The 21,463-nt window shown below is 47.5% G+C and overlaps 2 protein-coding genes across 3 annotated transcripts in view; one reads left to right on the forward strand and one right to left on the reverse strand.

Annotated features, from left to right (window-relative positions):
* Positions 1-8,238: 8,238 nt before the first annotated feature.
* H2BN1 (H2B.N variant histone 1) lies at positions 8,239-11,627 on the reverse strand. Its single transcript, XM_060290465.1, has 2 exons — positions 11,035-11,627; positions 8,239-8,588 (listed from the first exon to the last, which is right to left on the reverse strand). The coding sequence occupies exons 1-2, from the start codon at positions 11,194-11,196 to the stop codon at positions 8,241-8,243; spliced, it is 510 nt and encodes a 169-aa protein (XP_060146448.1). The 5' UTR covers positions 11,197-11,627; the 3' UTR covers positions 8,239-8,240.
* Positions 11,628-20,179: 8,552 nt separating this feature from the next.
* MYO1D (myosin ID) overlaps positions 20,180-21,463 on the forward strand; it is a 350,887-nt gene continuing 349,603 nt past the window's right edge. For both annotated transcript variants that reach the window (XR_009560338.2, XM_030862141.3), the window contains exon 1: positions 20,180-20,566. Coding sequence is in view for 1 of the 2 variants with exons in the window: in XM_030862141.3 (XP_030718001.1) it covers positions 20,472-20,566 (95 nt within the window). In the remaining variant the exon portion in view is untranslated. The remainder of the gene's footprint in view (positions 20,567-21,463) is intronic.

Raw genomic sequence — 21,463 nt, forward strand, 5'->3', positions numbered from 1 at the left:
ACATCCAGCCCACAGAGGTATTGTTTTGGCTTACAGTTTTTAAAAACTCAAATTAGTTGCCAACATTTTAAAAAATCAGGAATTTTACTTATACCTCTAGATGTCTAGCTTCTTTGGAAAATGCATAAGCTCTCTCAAAATGCAGCCCATATTCTTACTGACGGTTGCAACCCATATTGGGTGCAACCGTCAGTAAGAGAGGGGTGGCTGAATTTCCAGGCCTGTTTTTCCGGCCTACCCCCTTTCCTGCTGGGTGCAACATACACTGTATGCACATACCCTCACACTTCGCGTTCATTTAAGGGCCTGGTCCTGTGGGAGCTGAGGTTACCCACCATTGGCACTCAGGGACGAGAAGGTTGAGCAATGATTTTCTTACCCCCCAAAGGGCTTTCATGGAGAAGTTACAATCCGTGTAAGGAAAATGGGCTGACGGCAAGGCAGCAAACATCAGAATGGGTGACTGGGGACAGTAGGTCTCCATGTCTTGGGGATACCGTGAGAAGAATAGAGTGCTATTTTTGTCTTGGGTGGTTTAGACACCTGTGACTCTGTGGGAGAGATATAAAAAAAAGCCTTAACCTTGGCGGGGGGTTGTAAGTGGAAAAGACTTACCAACACAAACAAAAACAACCAAAGGGAAGAAAAATCTCAGCTGCTGCCTGGAGCTGACAGTGCAAATGCCCCAATTAACCACCCACTACCCAGCTGTAGGGAGGACAGGGTGGCACTAAGGTTGAGCCAGTGCCTTTCCTAGTCAGCTGTGTCCCATCATTCTAGTAACTCGTGCCATCCCAATGCCCCTTGAAGTCCCCCCAGATTGACCTGAAAAGAACTTGTGAGTACTCAGTGTTCTTACTTGCGAGCAATAGAAATTGGTTGCTTGTCCCACGTGGAAAGGGATCTTGTTGAAAGCACCTGGGGTGTTCACAGAATCAGCGGGAGACTGAAGACCTGGATTAGGACATGGGCAGGCACCACAGGGGCTCCAAGGGCTGGGTGCCACTGCCCTGAAATGTGACCCGCCCTTCAGCTTTACCTTCATTCCGGATTCAAAGTCCTGGGTAGGACCTTGGTTGCGCAGTAGGAGGCGAGGCACAGGCAGTATCCTGCCTTCGAATATCTCTGCATGCAAGGGAGGTCCCCCAACAAAAGATAAGAGGGAGGGTTGCCAGGCTGCTCCCCACAATTCCAATACTCCTAAATACGGCCTCTCCCCACTTAATCTGAACATCAAATGGTGTAGCAAGAGTTCCCAAATCAAGGACTGAACTCAATGGGTAGCAAGGAGAAGCCAGCAGGTGGGCAGTGGGGCTGACCGTGGTGAGGCTTGGTTCCTGGCCGGTGGGTGCAAGCTCGTGCTCCACCCAGGCAAGGAGTGAACGTTTATTGAGCACCAACTATGTACCAGACACTGATTAGGCATCCTACATACTTTATCTCATCGATCTTCCCACCAACCCTGAATAGATGGTATGATTATGTTTGCAAGGAAGGAAATAGACTCGGAGGGGTAAGGTGACTTCCCCAAGCTCTTTCAGCTTGTAAGTGGTAGAGCAGGAATGGAACTCAGGACTCCCTGGCATCAAAGCCCAGACCACTCAAACCAGGAAACTACCAGCTCTTCCAGTGACCTGGGTATCAGAACACAGCAGGTTGCCGTGGCCCCAGCAACAGCTACAGTAGCTAGAGCCGCTCTATCCCAACTCTGTGTGCACCCCATCCTCAAAAATACACTTCTGGTCCTGGAAGCGAGCCTGTCCCATTGTGATATCCTTTCACTTTGTTTTGTCTTTTCCTTCTGATGCCAGCTGCAGAGTTGTATCTGTGTCATTTGATCTTCCGGGGTGATTCCTTTTGCAGCACCTAATGCTGTGTTATGTCCTAGTAATAACAGATGGGGACAGTGCTGCTTGGCAGGCTGGATGCCAAGCACCTAAGACGCTCGTGCTCATCCACTCAGGGCAGCTGAGCATCCCCTGAAAGGCAGCTCCAAAGACCGAGGTGGGAAAGGAGTGAGGTAGACAGATGTCGATCACCTACCTTCCCCCCAGCCCCCAACCCGTAGCTCTTGGCAGCAGCCCCTTCCTTCCAGACAGGCAGGACCAAAACCCCCTCCTGCCCCAGCAAGAAAAGCATCTCACATGGCCTGTAATCCTCACTAAACCCTCCCGACCCATCTCCAGGCCATCAGAGGGACAGCAGAACGGCATCCTTCACCCTCGCCAGGTAGGCGGTTAAGAGCGGGAGCTGAGCCAGGGAAACTGCGGTCTGAGGTCTGCCTCCTCTGCTTGGAAGCTGTGTGATCTTGGACAGTTTCCTCCAAGTGTCCCCATCTGGAGAATGGGCGTGACAGCAAAACCTATGGCCTCCAGTTGTTTTGAGGATTAAATGAGATGATGCATTTAAAATGCTCATCACAGAGAAAGTCGAATGGTGGCTACCAGGGGCTGGAGGGAGAAAGGAATGGGAAGTTGTTGTTTAATGGGTACAGAGTTTCCATTTGGGAAGATGAAACGTGCTGGAGAGGAGTAGTGTTAACGGTTGCCCAACAGTGACAGTGTGCTTAATGCCGCTACCATATACTTAAAAAGGGTTAAAGTGGTCAAGTTTATGTCATGTATATTGTATCACAGTTTTTTAAAAAAGTGTTCATCACAGTATGACATACAAAAAAATGGGGCCTCTTTGACATTCCTCAAACGTGCCCAGCTCACCCTACATCCTGGCTGGGCTTTGCTCAAAAGTCAGGGCACAGGTTGCCATCAGGAGGGCAGGATCCACGCTTCGTTTCTGTCTCTCGACGTCTTTAAAATTCCCTATATTCCTGGACTCCTTGCTGCTGTTGTTCCCATGGCTCACTCCCTCCCTTTGGTCAGGTGGCTGCCCAAGAGTCACCTCTACCGAGAAGTCTTCCCTGATCCCCCCATCTGAAGGAGCATCTCCCGTTGTCCACACTCCCCTGGCCTGATGTGGTTTTTTGAATGGCACTTTTGCTACCGGACAGTGCACTAAATATTTGTTTATTGTTTCTCCCCGTTCAGAATGTAAGTTCCACGAGAGCAGGGACTTGACTGTCTTATACTTTACTCTGCTGACCTCCAGTTCCTAGAACAATGCCTGGCATTTAGTAGGTGCTCAATAAACACTTGTGGAAGGAATGAACATAAAGCTTAACTATTGTCACTGTCATTCTACCGTGGGGATAGGAACTCTAGACCCATTCCCAGCACTCGGAAGCCCCCTGGGGTGTGGCCGCCAGGGGGAGGTTTAAGGCAGGAGGGTTAAGCCCATGGGAAGCACTCAGAGAGGATAAGGCAGCAGGCACTGGAAAGAAAGGAACGTTGATCTGAATTTGAGTCGCAGTTTTAAATCCCTGATTTGATTCAGAGTTAATACTTGTTTGAAGTGTTCCGGCCCTTTTATGGGCTAGTGAACAGCTTTCCAAGGAGACAGAGGCCAGCAGGGAGGGGTTTGTGTACACGCACGTCAGGCCTCCTCTGAGCTATGGGCGTGGACAGACCACAGTGAAGCCAGTCTGCCTTGCAGGAGCAAAAGCCAGCAAACTCTCAGAAGGGCTGGGGCTGGCAGCAGCGGGGGAGCAGAACCAGAAAGCAGTGAGAAAGGAGAAGGCTGGAGGAGGGCAGGGCTGGGCCAGGATCCCCACTGGGAACAAAGGCCAGATTTGCATTTCCTCTACCTCAAGGCAACTGGACCGGTGGACACAGAGACCATTAATACAGATTTCCCCCAGGGGACATTAGGGCATGTGCACGTGGGCAATGGAGCGGGACCGGGTGGGGGGTTTCGGGGGGCGGGGGAGGAGCAAGGGAAATAATACTGTGTCAGTATAAGAAACACTTTCATGTACCTTACTTGACTTTTACCACAACTGAGTGCAGGGGGCATTCCCACCACTATTTTACGGATGTGGAAACAGACATGGGCAAGTGACTACCTGACTGCAAGTTCAGTGCAGACTCTTGCATCTACACCAGGCAGCCCCTAATTTCAAAGTCAAGATCAAGCTGGCGACTGTGAGATAAGAGATGGGGAAGAGGGTGAGAGGTGAGTCAGACAGTCTTCCTCCATTTCAATTTCTTGACCAACTTGGAAACCATCTTCCTCAACCTGCCCCACTCCAGGGTTCATGCCTCAGCGACACATCCTCATTTCACCCCCTTGTGCCTGGACTTAAAATCGGATTGGCTAACCTCTTAAAGTGAAAGATAAACAGCAGGTCTTAGTGAAAGGTAATTAGACAGAATAATAAAAGTATCGATAACTTAGGTCATTGCACAGGGAGTTAGGTGTGCTACCTTGGTCCTGTTTGTATTTCCTGTGAATACAAAAACTAATTCGAAAAGATACAAGCACTCCTATGTTCATTGCAGCATTATTTACAATAACCAAGATATGAGAACCACCTAAGTGTCCATCAGTGGATGAATGGATAAGGAAGATGTGGAATATATATACAATGGAATCCTACTCAGCCATAAAAAAGATGAAATATTGCCATTTGCAACAACATGGATGGACCTAGAGGGTATTATGTTAAGGGAAGTAAGTCAGACAGAGAGAAACAAACATCGTACGATTTCACTCATATGTGGAATACAAAAACCAACAACAAAAACATAAACAAAAGATAAACCAACCAGACAAAACAAACACATAAATACAGAGAACAGAGTAGTGGTTATCAGAGGGGAGGAGGCGGGGTGGGGGGAGGATGAAATGGTTAAAGAAGAGCAACTGTACGGTGATGGCTGGTGAGACACTGCAGTGTATACAGAAATAAACATATAATGTACATGTGAAACTGACACAATGTTATAAACCAATGTTAGCTCAATAGAAAATAAGTTTTAAAAATAATAAAGAGGGGTAATAAAATACTAGAGCAAGAGAGGAGGGCTGTGAAATCTGTCTTTAGACGTCTTTCCAAAAACAAGTGTTTTGACAATTTTAAGTGTTTTTGCCAAGAGTACAGAACAGCTCCTAACTGAGGTGCAACGAAATCCTTAGCGCAGAAGTCAAGCTGGTACCTGTGATGGGTGACGGGATTTGGGGAGAAACTGTGTTTCCCTCTAGACTAAGTCAGACCCCAGTGCTTGGGGAAGGAGAATCTCAGGGGAGTTTGAGACATTAGGACCCTCTCAGCTCTTGAGTCAGCTGGGTTGACAATTCCCCAGGACAACCGTGGGCTGGAAGAGGTTTGTGTCACTACCTGGCATTTGTCTAAACCCTAAGGGTTTAGGCATTCCCAAAGCCATCCTAAGATGCTTGTTCTGGGTCCCCAGGACGGCAGAAACCTAGCAGGGAAGCCCATGTCTGGGCTTATAGCCCCCAGGTTGCCTTCAATGCCTCGATTGTCCACGTCTAGTTACCCACCTGGGCAGCAGCATCTCTACCTCCTTAGAGAGCGCAGGGCCAGTGGTCCAACTATGGAGAGAATCGGGGAGGGCTTGAGTGCCTCCCAAGTGGAGCAGAACGCCCCCTGATCACTTCATACAAGCTGGCTTTGGGGTCTGCTGACAATATAAAACCAAGAAGGTGCACTTCAAGGAGTGGTCACTGGGTGTCACCCCTGCTTCTTAGGCAAGAGCCCTCATGGGTTAGCTAACACGCAACCGTGCTGGAGGGAGACAATTCCTTCTCTGAGATTCAGTTTACAGGCCTGACATCTTCCGTGCCTTCTGTGAATCCCATGAGGTTCTTGCCCCTTTCTTCCCACTCCTCCCCGCCACATCCTGGCCGGCCTGGATTGGACGGCGCCTCATGCGGTAGCTCCCTCGCTCCTCTCTCCTTAGTTCACTCTGCAGAACCCACACTCTGCATTCTGCAGCCAGGCACTGGAGCAGATACATGTGGTGCAGAAAGTTACACGGCAAGACTGGCTTTGCTTTCAATTCATGACCACAGACCTTAAGCAGGTGCTCAGTCCTGGGGAGCCGTTTGTCCACAGATGTCCAAGCTTCACACTCTTAGTCCGTTAGACAACAACTTCATATCTTATCTGCAAGAGAAGATATGTCCCTCCTCCACTTTCACTTGTTTCACTCAAAAAAACAAAAGTACTAATTTCCTCATTTTTTCATACCCAATCTCTAAACTTCCCATATTTGTACACATTTTCTCCTCTTTCATTTCTACTCTGAATCCCATCCCCACCATCACCCTCTCAAGGTCCTCGGTCCTTTGCCTTTCTCTACGTTCTTCTGAATCTGAGCAAACAATGGCGTTCTAGTACGTACCATCTTCAAAATCTCTGTACCCAGTGACTCTCCGATTACCAGTCCAAGTCTCTGTTCCCTTTCAGTGCTAAATTTCTCCCTTTGTCTCAACACCATCAGAAAAGCTGTCTCCACTGACTAGCTCCCATTCACTCTTCAACCTGCTCAAATCTGGCTGGTACCCACCCTGCTCCAGTGGGCAGATTTCTCAATGTCACCATGATCCCCTTGTCACCAAGTGCAACAGACACAAGCATCTCCTTTTAACACTCTCCCCAGGACTGTGCACAGTGGACTGGACCCCTTTCTCCTCTCCTGGCTTCCACGACACTACCCTCTCCTGATTTCTCACATTTCCCGCCCTTTGTTTCCTTTGTCTTTTCTCCACTACCTGAATCTAAATATTAGAATTTCTTTGGTCTTGGTCCGAATTGTCTTCTCTTTTCCTTTTTATCCCATCTTCCTAGGTAATCACACCCATTCCTGCTGATGTATATGTTGCTATTTTATGCTGATTCCCAAATTTGTATCTTTGGTCCTTCCTACCTATTTGACATCTCCATTTGCATGTGTCACAGGTATTTAAGACTTAACCTGTCCGGAATGCAAATCTCAATTTACACCTCTCCCAAAACACCTGTCCTCCTGCCTAGAGTCTTGTTCATTTCTATAACCAGCCCTACTGTCCACCACACTGCTCAAGCCCTAAACTTAGGAACCATCACTTTTTCCTTCACTTCTCATATCCATTCCATTAGCAAATTCTATTGATTTGATCTCAAATTCTATTTCAAATCTCCTCACTTCTTTTCATTGCTACCTACCGTCAAGCAGCCCACCATCATCCCTCCACTAAACTCATGCAAAACATTTCGAACAAATCTTCCCATTTCCACATTCTCCTGAATCTATTCTTCACGCGGCAGCAACAGTGAAGGAAAGGTGCTGTATCTTATTCTGAGTATATATAAACATACATATGTAAAACTTTGAGGTATGCTTAAGATTTATACACCTTACTGTGTGGTAAACCTCAACTAAAAACAACAGAAACCTAAACAAGATGTCAATTCCCTAGTTAAAATCCTTCAGCAGCTTCACACTGCCCTTGGAATAGCAAACCAACCCTGCGTGACTCGGCCCCAGGCTTCTTCTCCAACCTCATCTCCTAACGTACTTCTTTCTTGCTTGCTAGAACCCAGCTGCCCTGACTTTCATTTAGTTTCTCTAACAAGCTGAAAGCTTTCCTGCTGGCCTCAGGACCTTTGCTTATGCTGTTCCCTCAGCCCCAAATCCTTCCCCCCTTCTTTTCCTTCATGTCACATACCCAGGCTTTCCCAGACCACAATGTCTAAAATATATCAGCCCAGACGCAAGAGGGAAGAGATATGGGAACATATGTATATGTATAACTGATTCACTTTGTTATAAAGCAGAAACTAACACACCATTGTAAAGCAATTATACTCCAAGAAAGATGTAAAAAAATAAAATTAAAAATAAAATAAAAATAAATAAAATATATCAGCCCATTTATTCTTTCTGCTCCTAAATTATTGTATTTTTATGCTACTATTATCATTGGTTTTTCCATGGTTGGGACCAGCTTTTACATTTGACTGACACCTATTACATACATGCTATTATGCTAGGTGCTATATAGATAAACAACGTCATGGGTCTTATACTCAAAGAGCAAACAGACCCCTTTTCCCTTTATTTTTTAGTTTCCATAAGTCAAGGTAGGGGTGCTTAAATTAAGAAAAGAAATCCTCAGTTCATATCAGTGCAGCATCCCCTACCTTGGGGCTGGAGTGGGGGGAGCGATGGTAAGTCCACAGTGTAACATGTTGAATTGTGTCCAAAAATACAATAGGTAAGCTCAAAACAGGGCAGATACGTGCTTAAGAAAAAACGTTAAAAACCGTAAGCAAGCATCACACACAAGAGAAAGTGCCTTTCCTTTATTTATTTATCTATTTTCACAAATTAAGTCGGAGGCTAAAAATGCAAGACCCAGAGACCAGGTGTGTCACACCGAGACCACCACTGCAGCGGGTTCTTCTCAGATACTTCATCTTCCAGCTCAGTCCTCCAACGGACCCAATTTTGTTTGACAAGTGTAATCATTTCAACAACAGGGCCATTCAGATTCACTTCATTTATTCCCAAGCTCTTCCGAGAGCATCTCTGCTTGACTACCTCAAGGATCTCTCTGCTGGTGACGGTTCTTCTGTGGTTGTAGAGGGACAGTCTAACCGCTTCCAGGCTAACCCGTTCCAGCCACCAATCCTCCAGAGCTCCCAGTGCATCCAAGATCCAGGAGCACCCACTGAAGTCTGGGTGGGTCTGGGACAGAAACAGCATAAGGGTGAGACAGAGAAGTGGAGGCTCCCATAGTCAGGAACGTATGGTCCAACCCAGTACCCGAGTACCCATGGCTTCTGTGGATTCATGTGTCCGTGGAAACGTACGACCCACCCAAAGGGACAACAGTAGAGATGTGATGAAGGAAACTAGGCCACTGTACCTGTCAGCTCTCTCTGAGGAAGAGGGAGGGAAGGGAATTTGTAGGTATGTGAGAAAGATAACCTTTGGATAATACAAACTAACTCTGGTCACTTCAACTTTTGCGCCTTGGTTTTTCCTCATAGAAGCAGAGTTAACATCCGGCACCTTCTGAAGATGGAAAATATAGTTTTAACTTCCAGTATACTTTCACACTCTATATTCATATTAGTGAGCATTTAACACTTTCTAATTTCCCGCCTTACTTCCTTGTGCCAACAGGATCTCCAGCCAAGCTGGGAATACTTGCTCTTCCTCAGGTGTGTCCCTATGTTTTCTGGTCCCCATGCCACTGTGTATCTGTCACCTCTACCTCCCATGCCTGCACCCAGCTCCACCTTTCAAATCCCATCCATCCTTTAAGGCTCTTCCCCAAGTGCCACCTCTGGCTTATCTGCATTCCACACAATCCCCCCACTGAGGACCAGAGCACTTTTTGTTCTCAGAGCCTGTGTCACACACTGCCTATGTCATTAGTGTCCTCGTCTGAAGTTAGAGAGGCAGCAGAAACAGTCCAAAGAACGCTGCCCTGAGAATCACCCCTCCTGGGCTCTAATCCTAACTGGCACGAGACATGTTAGCAAGTCATAGACCCACACTGGGCCTCAGTTTCTTGAAAGGAAAGGTTTGAGGTGGGATTCTAAACATTCCTCGTGGTTTTCATAATTTACAGGTATTTGCTCAATGCGCCCCCCAACACACACACACACACACACACACACACACACACACACACACACACACACACACACACACAGCAGGACCGTGAGCCCCTCTACAACAGAGCCCTCATCGTTTTCATCTGAGCTCCCGCAGCAGGTCTGGCTGGCACTTAGGCACTCAATACGTTTATCCAACCGACCTCTGGTTTTATCCTCGCAGCGCCCTGAAAGGCTGACCCAAGGTCACGGACCTGACCCTTTGGAGGCTTGAAGAAGCAGGGTGGCCTGCTAGACCCACAAGGTTAAGGACAGGCCAAGGAAAAACTAATGCTCAGAAGAATTCTTAGTTCAAGTACTCCCACCGAAGGCCTTTCCAGCCAAATGCAGGATCCCCTGCAGGAGCTCACAACGGGGGGCTGATTTTGCCCTCCGGGGGACACTGGGCATTATTTGTGGACACTTTTGGTGGTCACACTGGGAGGGAGGGCGCTACTGGTATTTAGTGGGCAGAGGCCAGGGACTCTGCTCAACACCCCACAATGCACAGGACAGCGTCCCACGCAAAGAACTACCCAGAGCCCGTTGTCAACAGTGCTTGTGGTTGAGAACCCTGTTCTGAATCACACACCTTCTCTCCTTCTCCTGTCATTCCTTAATCCCATTTTCCCTTCTTCTCCCAGAATAAACAACAGATTCCAAATGATACTACTGGAATACAGGGGGCTTCGGTACAATTACAGACATGAGCACTCAGCCTTGCTTCCTGGGCACGAAGAAATAAAATCCCATTAACATATGCACACTATTGTATATAAAATAGATAATCAACACGGACCTGCTGTAGAGCACAGGGAACTCTACTCAACACTCTGAAAAAGAATAGATACATGTATATGTATAACTGAATCACTCTGCTGTACACCTGATACTAACACAACACTGTAAATCAACTATACTCCAAAATAAAATAAAAATTAAAAAAAAAAGAAATAATATCCCAAATCAAGCCTTAACACATCTTTCAGAGAATCTCCTTCCTGTCTTCCCCATAGCTTCTCTTGAAGGGGAAGACTTTCCTGATTTTGTTTTCTACAATTTGTATGCCATGGGGTGAGGTGTTGGGTGGGCAGGAAAAAGGAATGAGTGCCTACCTACTGAAAGAAATTTCTAAGTATAATATAGATGACCATTTAATGAAAACCTGCTGTTTGCAACTCTTCAAAGCGACAGAACAGACGAGGTGGTGAATCCCCTCTCTGCAGGAAAAGGGGAGGGCAATTAAGAATCACTTAACAGATTAGCTGTCAACAGATACAAGAAAGGGAGACACCAAGGGCTCAGGTGTTCAGAGTTGCTGCCAACAGAGAGAAAGGCAAGTAGGAGAAGATAGCAGCCATTCACAGATCCAGTTTATAGCAGCTGTTTTGCAACCAACTTTTCAGGAACTCAACGTGTGTGAGGAAGGACTCCTGCACCAGAAGTTGAAGTCAAGGTCACACCCAGGGCCACTAACATGATACCTGTCTTGGCCATTCTCAGTTTGCATAAAGAGAGTCCCAACTCACTTGCTTTAGGATTTTCCCCATGTAACTAAAATATGCCTCCTTCTTCTTCCTCCTCTTCTTCCCAGAGGTGGAGCTGGCCCACCCATCCTTCTCTTTGGCTGGGATATAAATCGTGGGCTTCTTCTTAGGGAACCGTAGGCCATGTAAGCAAATGAAGTGCATGTGGAAGACTTGTCTTTACACTTCTAGCTCAGAGCACTGGCCGTAGGCAAGGGCAGCGCTGAAGAGGTTTTATAGGGAGTGCTGGAAGACACGCTTTCCTAATAAAATCAGTCATTAGTGACTGCACTTGCAAGAGATGAAGGCTCTCAGAGTCCTCAAGAGATATTAGACACAGGGTCTAAAGCCAGCTTGAGTTACCCTCCCGAAGGAGCATGAGGTGGGAAACGCATGTGTTCTTTGGCTCTTATCCCAGGTGAAAGGGAGCATCCGTTTGATGTTAGCAGCCATCCGTTCACCAGGTAATGCTCATTTCAGAAGTTATTCTTTGTATGTGCCTAACTCCAGGTGTTCTTATGACAATGGTTCTTAGCCATGAAAATTTCAATTCAAAAGGACCAGAAGTGGGATCCTGGAAGCTGTATATTTCGAAAGCATCCCAGGTGAATCTAATGACCAGCCAGATTTGGGATTCATGGGTCTATAAGACCTTCCTAAAGCAACGACACCAGATTCGTGGCTGGGGTTGGAGAAGCTCCTCACAGATGTGGTGCTTAAGTCACATGAATTTCTATCTGCCGTGGGAGAGAAATGTCTCTCTTGAAAGGCAAGTGTGTGCCTGGTTATTCAAATGCAATTAGGAACTCAGGAGACAAAGCTTGGATGGGAAAGCCAGCAAGTCACTGTACCTTCAAGACTGAAGGTTGAGAAACTGTAGATAGAGAGGCCGTGAACTCCCTGCAATTAGTATATCAGCTCAGCTACAAGGACGTGACCAGCCTGACACGAACCAACAGATAAGAGGACACCAGAGAACCAGGGTTCAAAAGATAAAAAGGACCAGAATGGAACACTCCTTCCTCTCCCACCTGGTTATGAGCCGTATCGAAGTCCCAGTGGAGGGACTGGTGAATAAGGAAGTACTATCAGCTTACATTTATTGAGCCCTAACTATGTCCTGGACCCCATGCTAGGTGCTTAACATACTTTATCTCACTTAATTATCATAGCAATATTACGAGGTAAGTTGTATGTACTTGAGCTTTACAGAAGAGGAAACAGTCTCAGAGGGCTGACGTGACTTGCCTGATGTCACATCAGTGCATAAGCGTCAGAATCAGCACCTGAGCCTTTGCTTCTAACCCCACACTCTACCACCTTCCAGACCTGAACACCAGAGCCCCATGACCCTTATAATTACCCATGTGTGCTCTGTGCAGTCGCTATGTGTATCATTCATTGATGGAGAACTTGGAATGTAACTTATCCATAGTGTAGGCTCAATTCTTCTGAATTAATCATTTGATCACCACCGCAGAAGCTAAACTGAACCCTTCTGTGAAAGGAAAAAGTGATTCCCTCTTACCTGGTTGTCAAAGCCACATCCCGCCCACCACTCCAACTCCTCCGCCCATTTCACCAGCTTCCTCTCATTATTTCTCTGTTTAAAACATAATCTATGCCTAGAGCATATATTGTATGATGAAGTGAATTGGACGTTTTAATGCAAAGAAGTAAATGAAAACGGGCAGGTATCATCAAGGCATTGTGGGATGGCGCTGTTCACTGGAACCGGGCAGTGGGAAGGGTCGGGCCAGGAGGGAACTGAATCAGTGCCATAATGTCAAGATGCTGGAGAGCATTTGGGGGAAGCGTGAGAAGAACAGATGTGGTGTTGCCATGGGAATGTAGCACAGAGGGCCTAGCCAGATGGCATTCTCTCGATGCAAAATATTCGGCGACTTTTGATCCCCTGCTAAGTGTAAGGTCCACGGTTATGCATGGAAATGGTGATAAATTACCAATAGGCATCACAAGACTCAGAGGAAAACGTGAACAGAAGACGCACCAACATCTATTAGAAATCTCAGTCTGCTGAAAAGGACATGAAATCAATGATTACCTGCTAATAATGTCCCTATCCTGAAGACAAAAGAAGAAATTACGCTAATAGGCATGCTAGCTCATATTCATTGAGTGCTTGCTACCTGCCTTGACTGATACGAAGCACCTTATGGACGTCATCTCATTTCATGGTTTTAACACTCAGAGATGGGTTTTATCATCTCTTTAACAAAGATGAGGAAACCGAGGCTTATCAAGATGACGTAAGATATTCAAGGTCACACAGGTGGTAAGTCGCAGAACCAGGAATTGAGCTGCAATATGTCTGACATCAAAATTCCCATCAATATTTCTCTAAATTAGGCCCCCTGCCCACTGGCAGCAGAACCCCCCCCAACCCCTAACCTACACCACCGGTACAGGTATCTAAAGTTTGGGTGCCACTGTACTACCTCCGCCTCTTGAGTATGGGAAAAATGCTACTCTGAACTGAAGGGCTATTCTGTACAGAAGGGCTAAATAGATAGCAGTCAGACACAGAACTTAACGTTGAGAAGGCAGAGCTCAAAGAGATCAGAGAAAATAGTGTTAGGGTTCTATGGATAGAAACTCTAAAAGGCAGGTCAGCTCAAGAAAAACAGGAGGCCCTTCCTTAACTGGCTATGACCCCGGCTCCTCTCCTTGGTTACAATTCACTTCAATCTGGTCCTCTCTTGGTGGAACAGAAGACGCAAAGGGCAAACCAGGTTCCTACATATTATGAGTAACAGGGGCAGAGGATGGGAGTGTTGGGAGCTGGCTGACGTACAGGGCACGGAGTGAGTTAGGGCAGTGATTCAGGAGTAAGACGGAGCGAAAGGGTGTTGAGCCCGCTTTTGTGTGGAGACACCGGCATGGCATGGAGGAGGCCTGATGAGTCAAATGCCTGGCAGATCCAGGCATTGTATTCAATAGCATATGGTGGAGGGGATTCAGGCATTGGGCGGGATACTTGATCACATGGCCTCGGAGGTCTCCTGGGTTTTATGCATTCTACTTTTAAACCATTAAAAATTTTCCCTGTGTCATTTCTTTAGAGTTCAGGTTGTCAGAATTTGGATAGAAGTACTGCTCATCGTATTCTACCTCTAGGTAGTCTGAAGAATGAATCCAGTTGACTGGATAAAGTCAGAGGGTCACACTGTGCACTTTAACATCATCTTATTTCATGATCTTAACTCCAGGAGATGAATACAGCCGCAGCTCACCAGTTGAGAAGCTTCTCATGAATGGCAGGAGGAGATGGGGTCTAGGAGGCAGATGAGAAGATGTCACCTTGAGTATGATGTCACACTCTTCCTGCAATGTCAGTTCTCTGGATACTAATCAAATATTAATGGTGGATGTTATCTGTACTAACTACTTGCTATTCTGTCAGGTGGAGGGAAGAAAGGAATTGGACTTTTCCTGACCCCAGCAATATTTTCTCTAGCCTCTACTCCAAGCTTTTAGAAGAGAACAAGGGGAATGGGGAAAAGGAGGACATCAGCCTCCCACTTAGAAATGGGGTAGGGAGGTCCTGGGGTTACCCAGGGGAGATCTAGGGTGCTGCTCTCCCTTTTCTTTACTACACACACACACACACACACACACACACACACCGTCTTACAAGTGAGTATTCATGTTGGATAGTGGAAGCAATCCACTACCCAAATCGGAAGTTGTAAGGTCTGGTCTCAGCTCTACCAACCTAGTCAAAGTCAGAAGCTCTTCCTGGGGCCCACTTTCCCCATCTGTAAAGGGGTACATATGTTTGATTACATGGCCATTAGGATTCCTTAGAATCCTGCTACTCAAGGTCTGGTCTACAGTCTGGCTGCAACAGCATCACTAGGGGATCCTGCTAAAATGCAGATTGCAATTCAGTGAGTTAAGATCTACTCAGGTGGGACCTGAGACTGCATTTCTAACAAGATCCCAAGTGATTCTTATACACCTTAAAATTTGAGACATCCTGCCTTAAGATGCAAGATTCAATCCATGAACTGATTGTGGATGTGTTTTCCCTCTCATGGGATCCTATCACACTCCCAAATTTTCTACCTCTAGGACCCCTTCCAATGGCCAGAATAGCTTGAGTTATTGATTTTCTGGCATAGGGCACAGAGGAATGCCACATGCTCCCTGAAATATAACCCTACATCTACACATCCCCATTTACAAATAAATTAACTCACTAATTAATTCATCTACTCGATTCAAGAAATATCTAAGGGGCATCAGGCACAGACTGAGGGCTGGAGATAAAAGGATGAGTAGGGCATGGCCTCTGTCCTAGCAAGTCGAGGGACTTGCCTGGACAGCCAACTCCAACTCAGTGTGATAAGCACTCTTCCTCTACCATCTGACCCTGTCTTTCCTGAGGCCTTAAACAATGTGGCTCCAGTGCCAGCTCCGGGGGACGTGCTCTTGGGACAGCCCTTTTCTGGTGACTCACGGGATACTGACAGTGATGGCTTGCTGAAGTTCTTCTCCATTCCCCAATGATTAGGACCTGTGGTGTGATCCCCCTCTTAGCTCAGGGGTTCTTTTATTTTAATGTATTTTTTGGCTGTACCTCGCAGCTTGCGGGATCTTAATTCCCAGACCAGGGATCAAATCTGGGCCACAGCAGTGAAAGCACCAAGTCCTAACCACTGGTCCACCAGGGAATTCCCAGGGGTTCTTTTGGTTTTTTTTTTTAACATCTTTATTGGAGTATAGTTGCTTTACAATGGTGTGTTAGTTTCCGCCCAGGGGTTCTTAACTTGGGATCCACAGACAGGTTATTCTGGGCCTGGATCAGGGGAGTCCATGTGCAAACTGTTTTGCATGTGTGCTTAAGACATTTGTCCTGGGAGAGAAAGTTCCCGTGTTTTCATCAAGGGAAAATGAAACCTAAGAATTGGAAACCAGTGTCTTGTTACTATCCACCTGCTGCCCTGAGACCCTGGCAGTTGCAGCCCCTTTCCTTCTCTTCTTCCTCCTCAGCTATCTCCCAACTTCCTCTGAGCTTAGGTTGATTATGTTAAAAGTAGCTCTGTCGGGCTTCCCTGGTGGCGCAGTGGTTGAGAGTCCGCCTGCCTATACAGGGGACGCGGGTTCCTGCCCCGGTCCGGGAGGATCCCACATGCCGCGGGGCGGCTGGGCCCGTGAGCCATGGCCGCTGAGCCTGCGCATCCGGAGCCTGTGCTCCGCAACGGGAGAGGCCACAGCAGTGAGAGGCCCGCGTACCGCAAAAAAAAAAAAAAAAGTAGCTCTGTCTGTAGTATCAGCCATTTCAAAGAGCTAAGGGAAGATCCTTGTCCCCAACTCAGCATCGTCACAGGTAAGCACAGCTTGAACCACAGGCACAGCGGGCAAGAAATTCCTAGAACCCGGAACCAGGTCTTGAGCAGTTGGTCCCCCGTCCCTGTCTTTAATAGCTAGAGGTGAGAAGGTGAGCTTCTTAAGTCACTTTCTGTGCTTTCAGGCTATTTTATGACAGTGACCTCTGCTATGAAAATTCCCTTTCCTTTGTGCTGTGAGATGTCTAAAGAGGGAAAGGCAGGGCTGAAGGCGTTGGGGGTGGGTGGGGGGAGGGGTCCACAGGTGGGTAAGTCATCAGTGACACCAGGGAGACAACTGTTGGGTCTGTTTTTACTCTAAAAAATGTAGGCCTCAGAAACCATAGAGAACATATACGCTGTCTTTGATGTATCATTCTTAGTTCAAATCCAACCTTAGGCATGAAAGAGGAGGATGTATGTTTTGGATAATATCTAAGGCAGAGGGTTCTATATCATTTCCATATGGTTGTGAGTGCATTATGAAGTTATTTTGCCACATAAATTCGCCTTTCTACTTCTGCTCTAGAATAATTGGGGCTCATACAATAAATTTATAAAATGCCCTTTGAATATGCTTTGTGACTATGTCCTTCCTGGCCTTCCTGCTTCTGTCTTGTGGGATTTAGGCTGAGCCATCTTCCCAGATACAACGCACCTGGTAAAGAGAGGGAGGATGGGGCAGCCCAGAAACATTCTGGGAAAGTAGAAGGATGGGAGCAAATATTTGCTGTGGAAAATTCAGAGTTGATTTTTTAGGGAGAACCCAGCACAGATCCTCTGCAGCTGGTGTCAACAGCAGACGGGTTTTTCGGACAACAGCTTTTGTTCAGTGTGAACATGTAGCATGCAGGCCTGGCCCCAAGAGAGAAGTGAACACAGCCCTGAGACCTGCCTGCAGGGGCAGGAAATGGGAATGAGATAAACGCTGCACAATGAACGGCTTTTAACGCAGAAAATCTACCAACAAGGGTGGATTTACAAACTCACATTACATAACCCATAGAGTCACAGATCATTCCCTATTCCTTCATCAAGCAAGCGTCTATTAAGAGTTTCACACGCTAAGCCCTGTGCTACTAGGGGCCAGAGCTACATCCAAGAACAGGACAGACACAGCTTCCAGTACTCATGGCCCTGACACTCTAATGTGATAGATGGACAATAGGTTTGTTAAAGTGCATTCAGCCTGTAACGAGGATGACACTTCCAGGGTGCTGTGGGGGCACAGAGCAGGGACTTAGCCAACCCTGACTCAGGAGATCATGGAAGCCTTCCTGGAGGAAGTGATGTTGAGGCTGAGAGCAGAGGGATGAGCAGAAATTAGCTAGGCCACAGGGATGAGAGGCAGGACAAGAGGGAAGAGAATTTCAGGCATGGAACAGGTTGTACTCTCTCTGGGGCATATTTGACAACTAAGGTAAACATGAAATTCTTTCATCTAAATTATAAAAACATATTTAAAATAGAAATTGTTGAAATTATGTTTGGTTTTTAGAATTATTTTTGGTTTTAGTGTTTATAATCTCCTAGCATATGTATGACAACCAGAGTGAATAGATAGTCTGTACCAGAGCTTTCAAGGTGTGTGCTGGTTTTCCAGTTCTGGAATGTCTGCAAACTTCCAATGTGACTTTCATTTCTAAGTGTTACATGATTGCTTTCTCTCTCTCTCTTTTTTTTTTCCTTTTAAGTATAGTAGATTTGTAATGTCGTATTAGTTTCAGGTGTACAGCAAAGTGATTCAGGTGCGTGTGTGTGTGTGTGTATTCTTTTTCAGATTTTCTTCCAAAATAGGAAAAAATTATTACAATGTGATTCTTAAAAATAAACCTTTTAGAATTTTAGAACAGTTTTAGATTATTTGATTTTTAACTTTATATTTTGAAATAATTTCAAACTTACAGAAAAGTTGCAAGAAGACTGGAAAAAAAAGGCTTCCATATATTCTTTATACACCAATAGTTAATATTTTCCTACAGCCCCACTGGACAGATTTGGGTTCAGCAAAAGAGCCTCATTGGTCTCAATGCCTGATTTTATACTAATTTGCACTTTAAATTGATTAACTACCCTTTGCATATGTTGTGTATATGTTTTACACATCGGGCTCCTGTACAAGACACTGATTAACACAGGAGTCTCCTTGCTTTGCCCATGTGAAAACCACAATTGCATCCCACCATAGATCCTACCCACTGTACAACTGCTTCTGCCCTAACAACCCAGGGGATATACCTACCTCCATCTTCCAATAATCGTTTCCAATGAGTGTGGTCCCTGGTTGCTCTAAATTGCACAGAATTTGAGATTTCTTCCTTTTCTTTTTGAAACTCAGTTTTACTGTATACTAAAACATACCAATGCAAACATTTTAGGAATGTACCACACTCTATGCAATCACCCACTTAGCCACTGACCCACCCACACAAATGACCCAAGCAAAGGATGGTCCTACCTTGGAAAGTATCTAAACCGGAGTTCTTATTCCACAAACGAGGACACTGAGATTCAGAGAGGTGTCTTCTGAAGAACGAGAGCTGCTAATGGTAGTCAGACTGCAACTCATCTCTGCCTGTGACAGAGACTGGGGTGGCTTTCTTATGGCGGACGTGCTCATGCAGGAGGTGATCAAGCTGTCTTACCCTCTCTCTTGGCCAGGGTGGGTTGTTGGATGCTGAAGCAAACGTGAGCAAGGTCCTTAGGTCTGGCTTAACGCATCTCACAGTCAGCCATAGTTTAGGAGTCCAGCCATGTCTTTGGGGGCTTCTAGATTTCCTGGTAGGTTTTGAAATAGAAGGTGGTCCTAATAGAAACACACGACTGAAGAGGTGCAGCTGCCTTAGAAAGCCATTTATAATAGATTTTCACTGAGAAAATGCAGTCTCGGTTCCAAAAGAATTTTCTAAGATCAACCAATGTATCTGTAAATTGGAGACCACTTAAAACCCATTCTATTCCATTGAACCATTGTGCATTTCATATGTACATGTGCAAGGCACTACACCAGACTCCTTGGTGTGTGTCAAGGGGGATATGGAGAAGTTCAGGACATGGTCCCATGCTCAAGAAGCCTACAGTTATCCCAGGGAGATGATACATAGATAGATGAAAAACTTAATAACAATATAAGGTAATGTTTGATGACATGCTCAGGTGAGTGGAAGAGAAAAATGGATCACGGAACACTGGAGAAGGAAAGCAGTGTGCCATGTGGCTAAACGCTGGGGCTCGTAAGTCAAATGACCTGGATGAAATTGCAGCTTCCCCACTACTTAGGTAGCCGTGCGCAAGTTACTTAAGTTCTCTAAGGCCCTTATAAAAGCTCTGGGCACTTTTGGTACCCCCAACGTGTTAATTATTATTACTCTCTCTCAGTCTGAGCGTGAACCATCATTTTAAGGATGGAGAGGATGTGAGCAGAAGAGGGCTTCGCAGCAGGGTGACAGAATCGTAATGAATTATCCACGCGAGAAGCTCCACAAGACACTTTCGTAACTTTGTTGGCATATACCAAGCCCGGGCGGAGGCGGCAATCCTGGAAACTTGATTCCACCCACCTCCTACGTTCGCACGCCTCGGTACCGCCCCCCTGAGCTCCCAGCGCCTGTCCCCAGAGGGCGCTGCCACCCCTCCGCCTCCGCCCGGCCCGGAGCGCGCCCCCGCCGGCCGCCACGCGCGTGCGCGCCGCCCAGGTGAGGAGGTGGTGGCCTTCGCCGCGGGGGCGGCTCCTCGGCCGGGGGGGCGGGGCGGGGCGGAGAGGCCGGGCCGGGGCGGGTGGGGCGGGCAGCCGCGGGGCCGGGGCCAGACAAGGCCAGAGGCGGGACCAACCGCCGCCGTCTCCGTCTCGTTGTCTCTTCCCCCACAGCGCCGGGCAGCCGCCGCGGGAAAAGCGGAAACTGCCGGGTGAGCCGCGCCGGACGAGAGCGCGCCGAGGAGCAGCGGGTCGGCCTCCGTCCCGCCGAGCCGCCGCGGCGCCCCCTTTCCCGCGCCCCGCCCCGGCCCCGCCCGAGCTCGCCGCGCGCCCCCGCCGCCCGAGCGCGCCCACCTGAACCCGTCCGCGCCCACCTGAGCCCGTGCGCCGGCGCCATGGCGGAGCAGGAGAGCCTGGAGTTCGGGAAGGCGGACTTCGTGCTGATGGACACCGTCTCTATGCCCGAGTTCATGGCCAACCTTCGGCTCAGGTGAGGGCGGAGCGGCCGTGCCCAATGCTGCGAGCCTGCGCTTTCCCGAGAGGGGGCGCCCTTGCGGTGCGGCCGGATTGGGGGTGTAGGGGGTGCACCGAGCGCGAGGGATGGAGTGCGGCCGGATTGGGGTGTCCGGGGTCCTCTGAGCTCGATGGTTGAGCTTTCCCGAGAGGGGACGCCCTGGGGTGCGGCCGCATTGGAGTGGAAGGGGCGTGCCGAGCTCCAGGACTGCGCCTTCTAGAGAGGGGGTGTCCTTGGGTGCTGTCCGGACGGGGGAGGGGGGTGTCGGGGGGAGGCAGCGCTTGGGGCCAGGCAGCTAGTGCGCTGCCCCAGGTAAGTGCTGTGGGCGGGCCGGGTGACCTAATGGAAACAAGAGTAGAGGGAAATGAAAACTTTCGGGAGAGTCGTGGCGGCCGCAAGGCTCAGGGAAGACTGGAGGGTTGTTTTGGAGAGAGCCTAGGGTCTCATCGTGGTTTCACACTTGGTTCTTTTCTTTTTTCGCTTTCGTCTTCTTTTTTTAGTTTTTCCTGGCGTGGTTCCATCGCGTCATTCAGGACGCTATGGAGTGATCCCTGAGCTGTCTGTTCCGGGACACTGGCTATTTTTTAGTTACTCTCTGAACGTAATTAGACGCGTTTCCAGACATCGAAGAGACTGCTCTGCTCTCCAGTGCCAAGATAAACTGTCTGAATTTGACAAGGCATTCATGGTTTCAGTTTTTTCAAGGAGTTGTGGATGGAACCCTTGTGTTACTGACATCCTTGAGAATGTAGTCACAACTCAACGCCGATGGGCTTCCAGGACGAGTTTGTTTTAGAAAGGCTTCTACATGGGGTTATTTCACTCCTGATAGAGTAATATGTAAGCAGAGCTTTAAAGTAGTTTGAGTTTTTT

The sequence above is a fragment of the Globicephala melas genome, chromosome 20 (assembly GCF_963455315.2).
Source record: "Globicephala melas chromosome 20, mGloMel1.2, whole genome shotgun sequence".
NCBI lineage: Eukaryota > Metazoa > Chordata > Mammalia > Artiodactyla > Delphinidae > Globicephala > Globicephala melas.

Coding starts and splice junctions, on each gene's coding strand:
- H2BN1 (XM_060290465.1), bottom strand. CDS start 11,196: ATGCACTTCATTTGCTTACATGGCCTACGGTTCCCTAAGAAGAAGCCC. Junction 8,589..11,034: donor TGGGGAAAATCCTAAAGCAA/GTGAGTTGGGAC, acceptor TTTCTGTCCCAG/ACCCACCCAGACTTCAGTGG.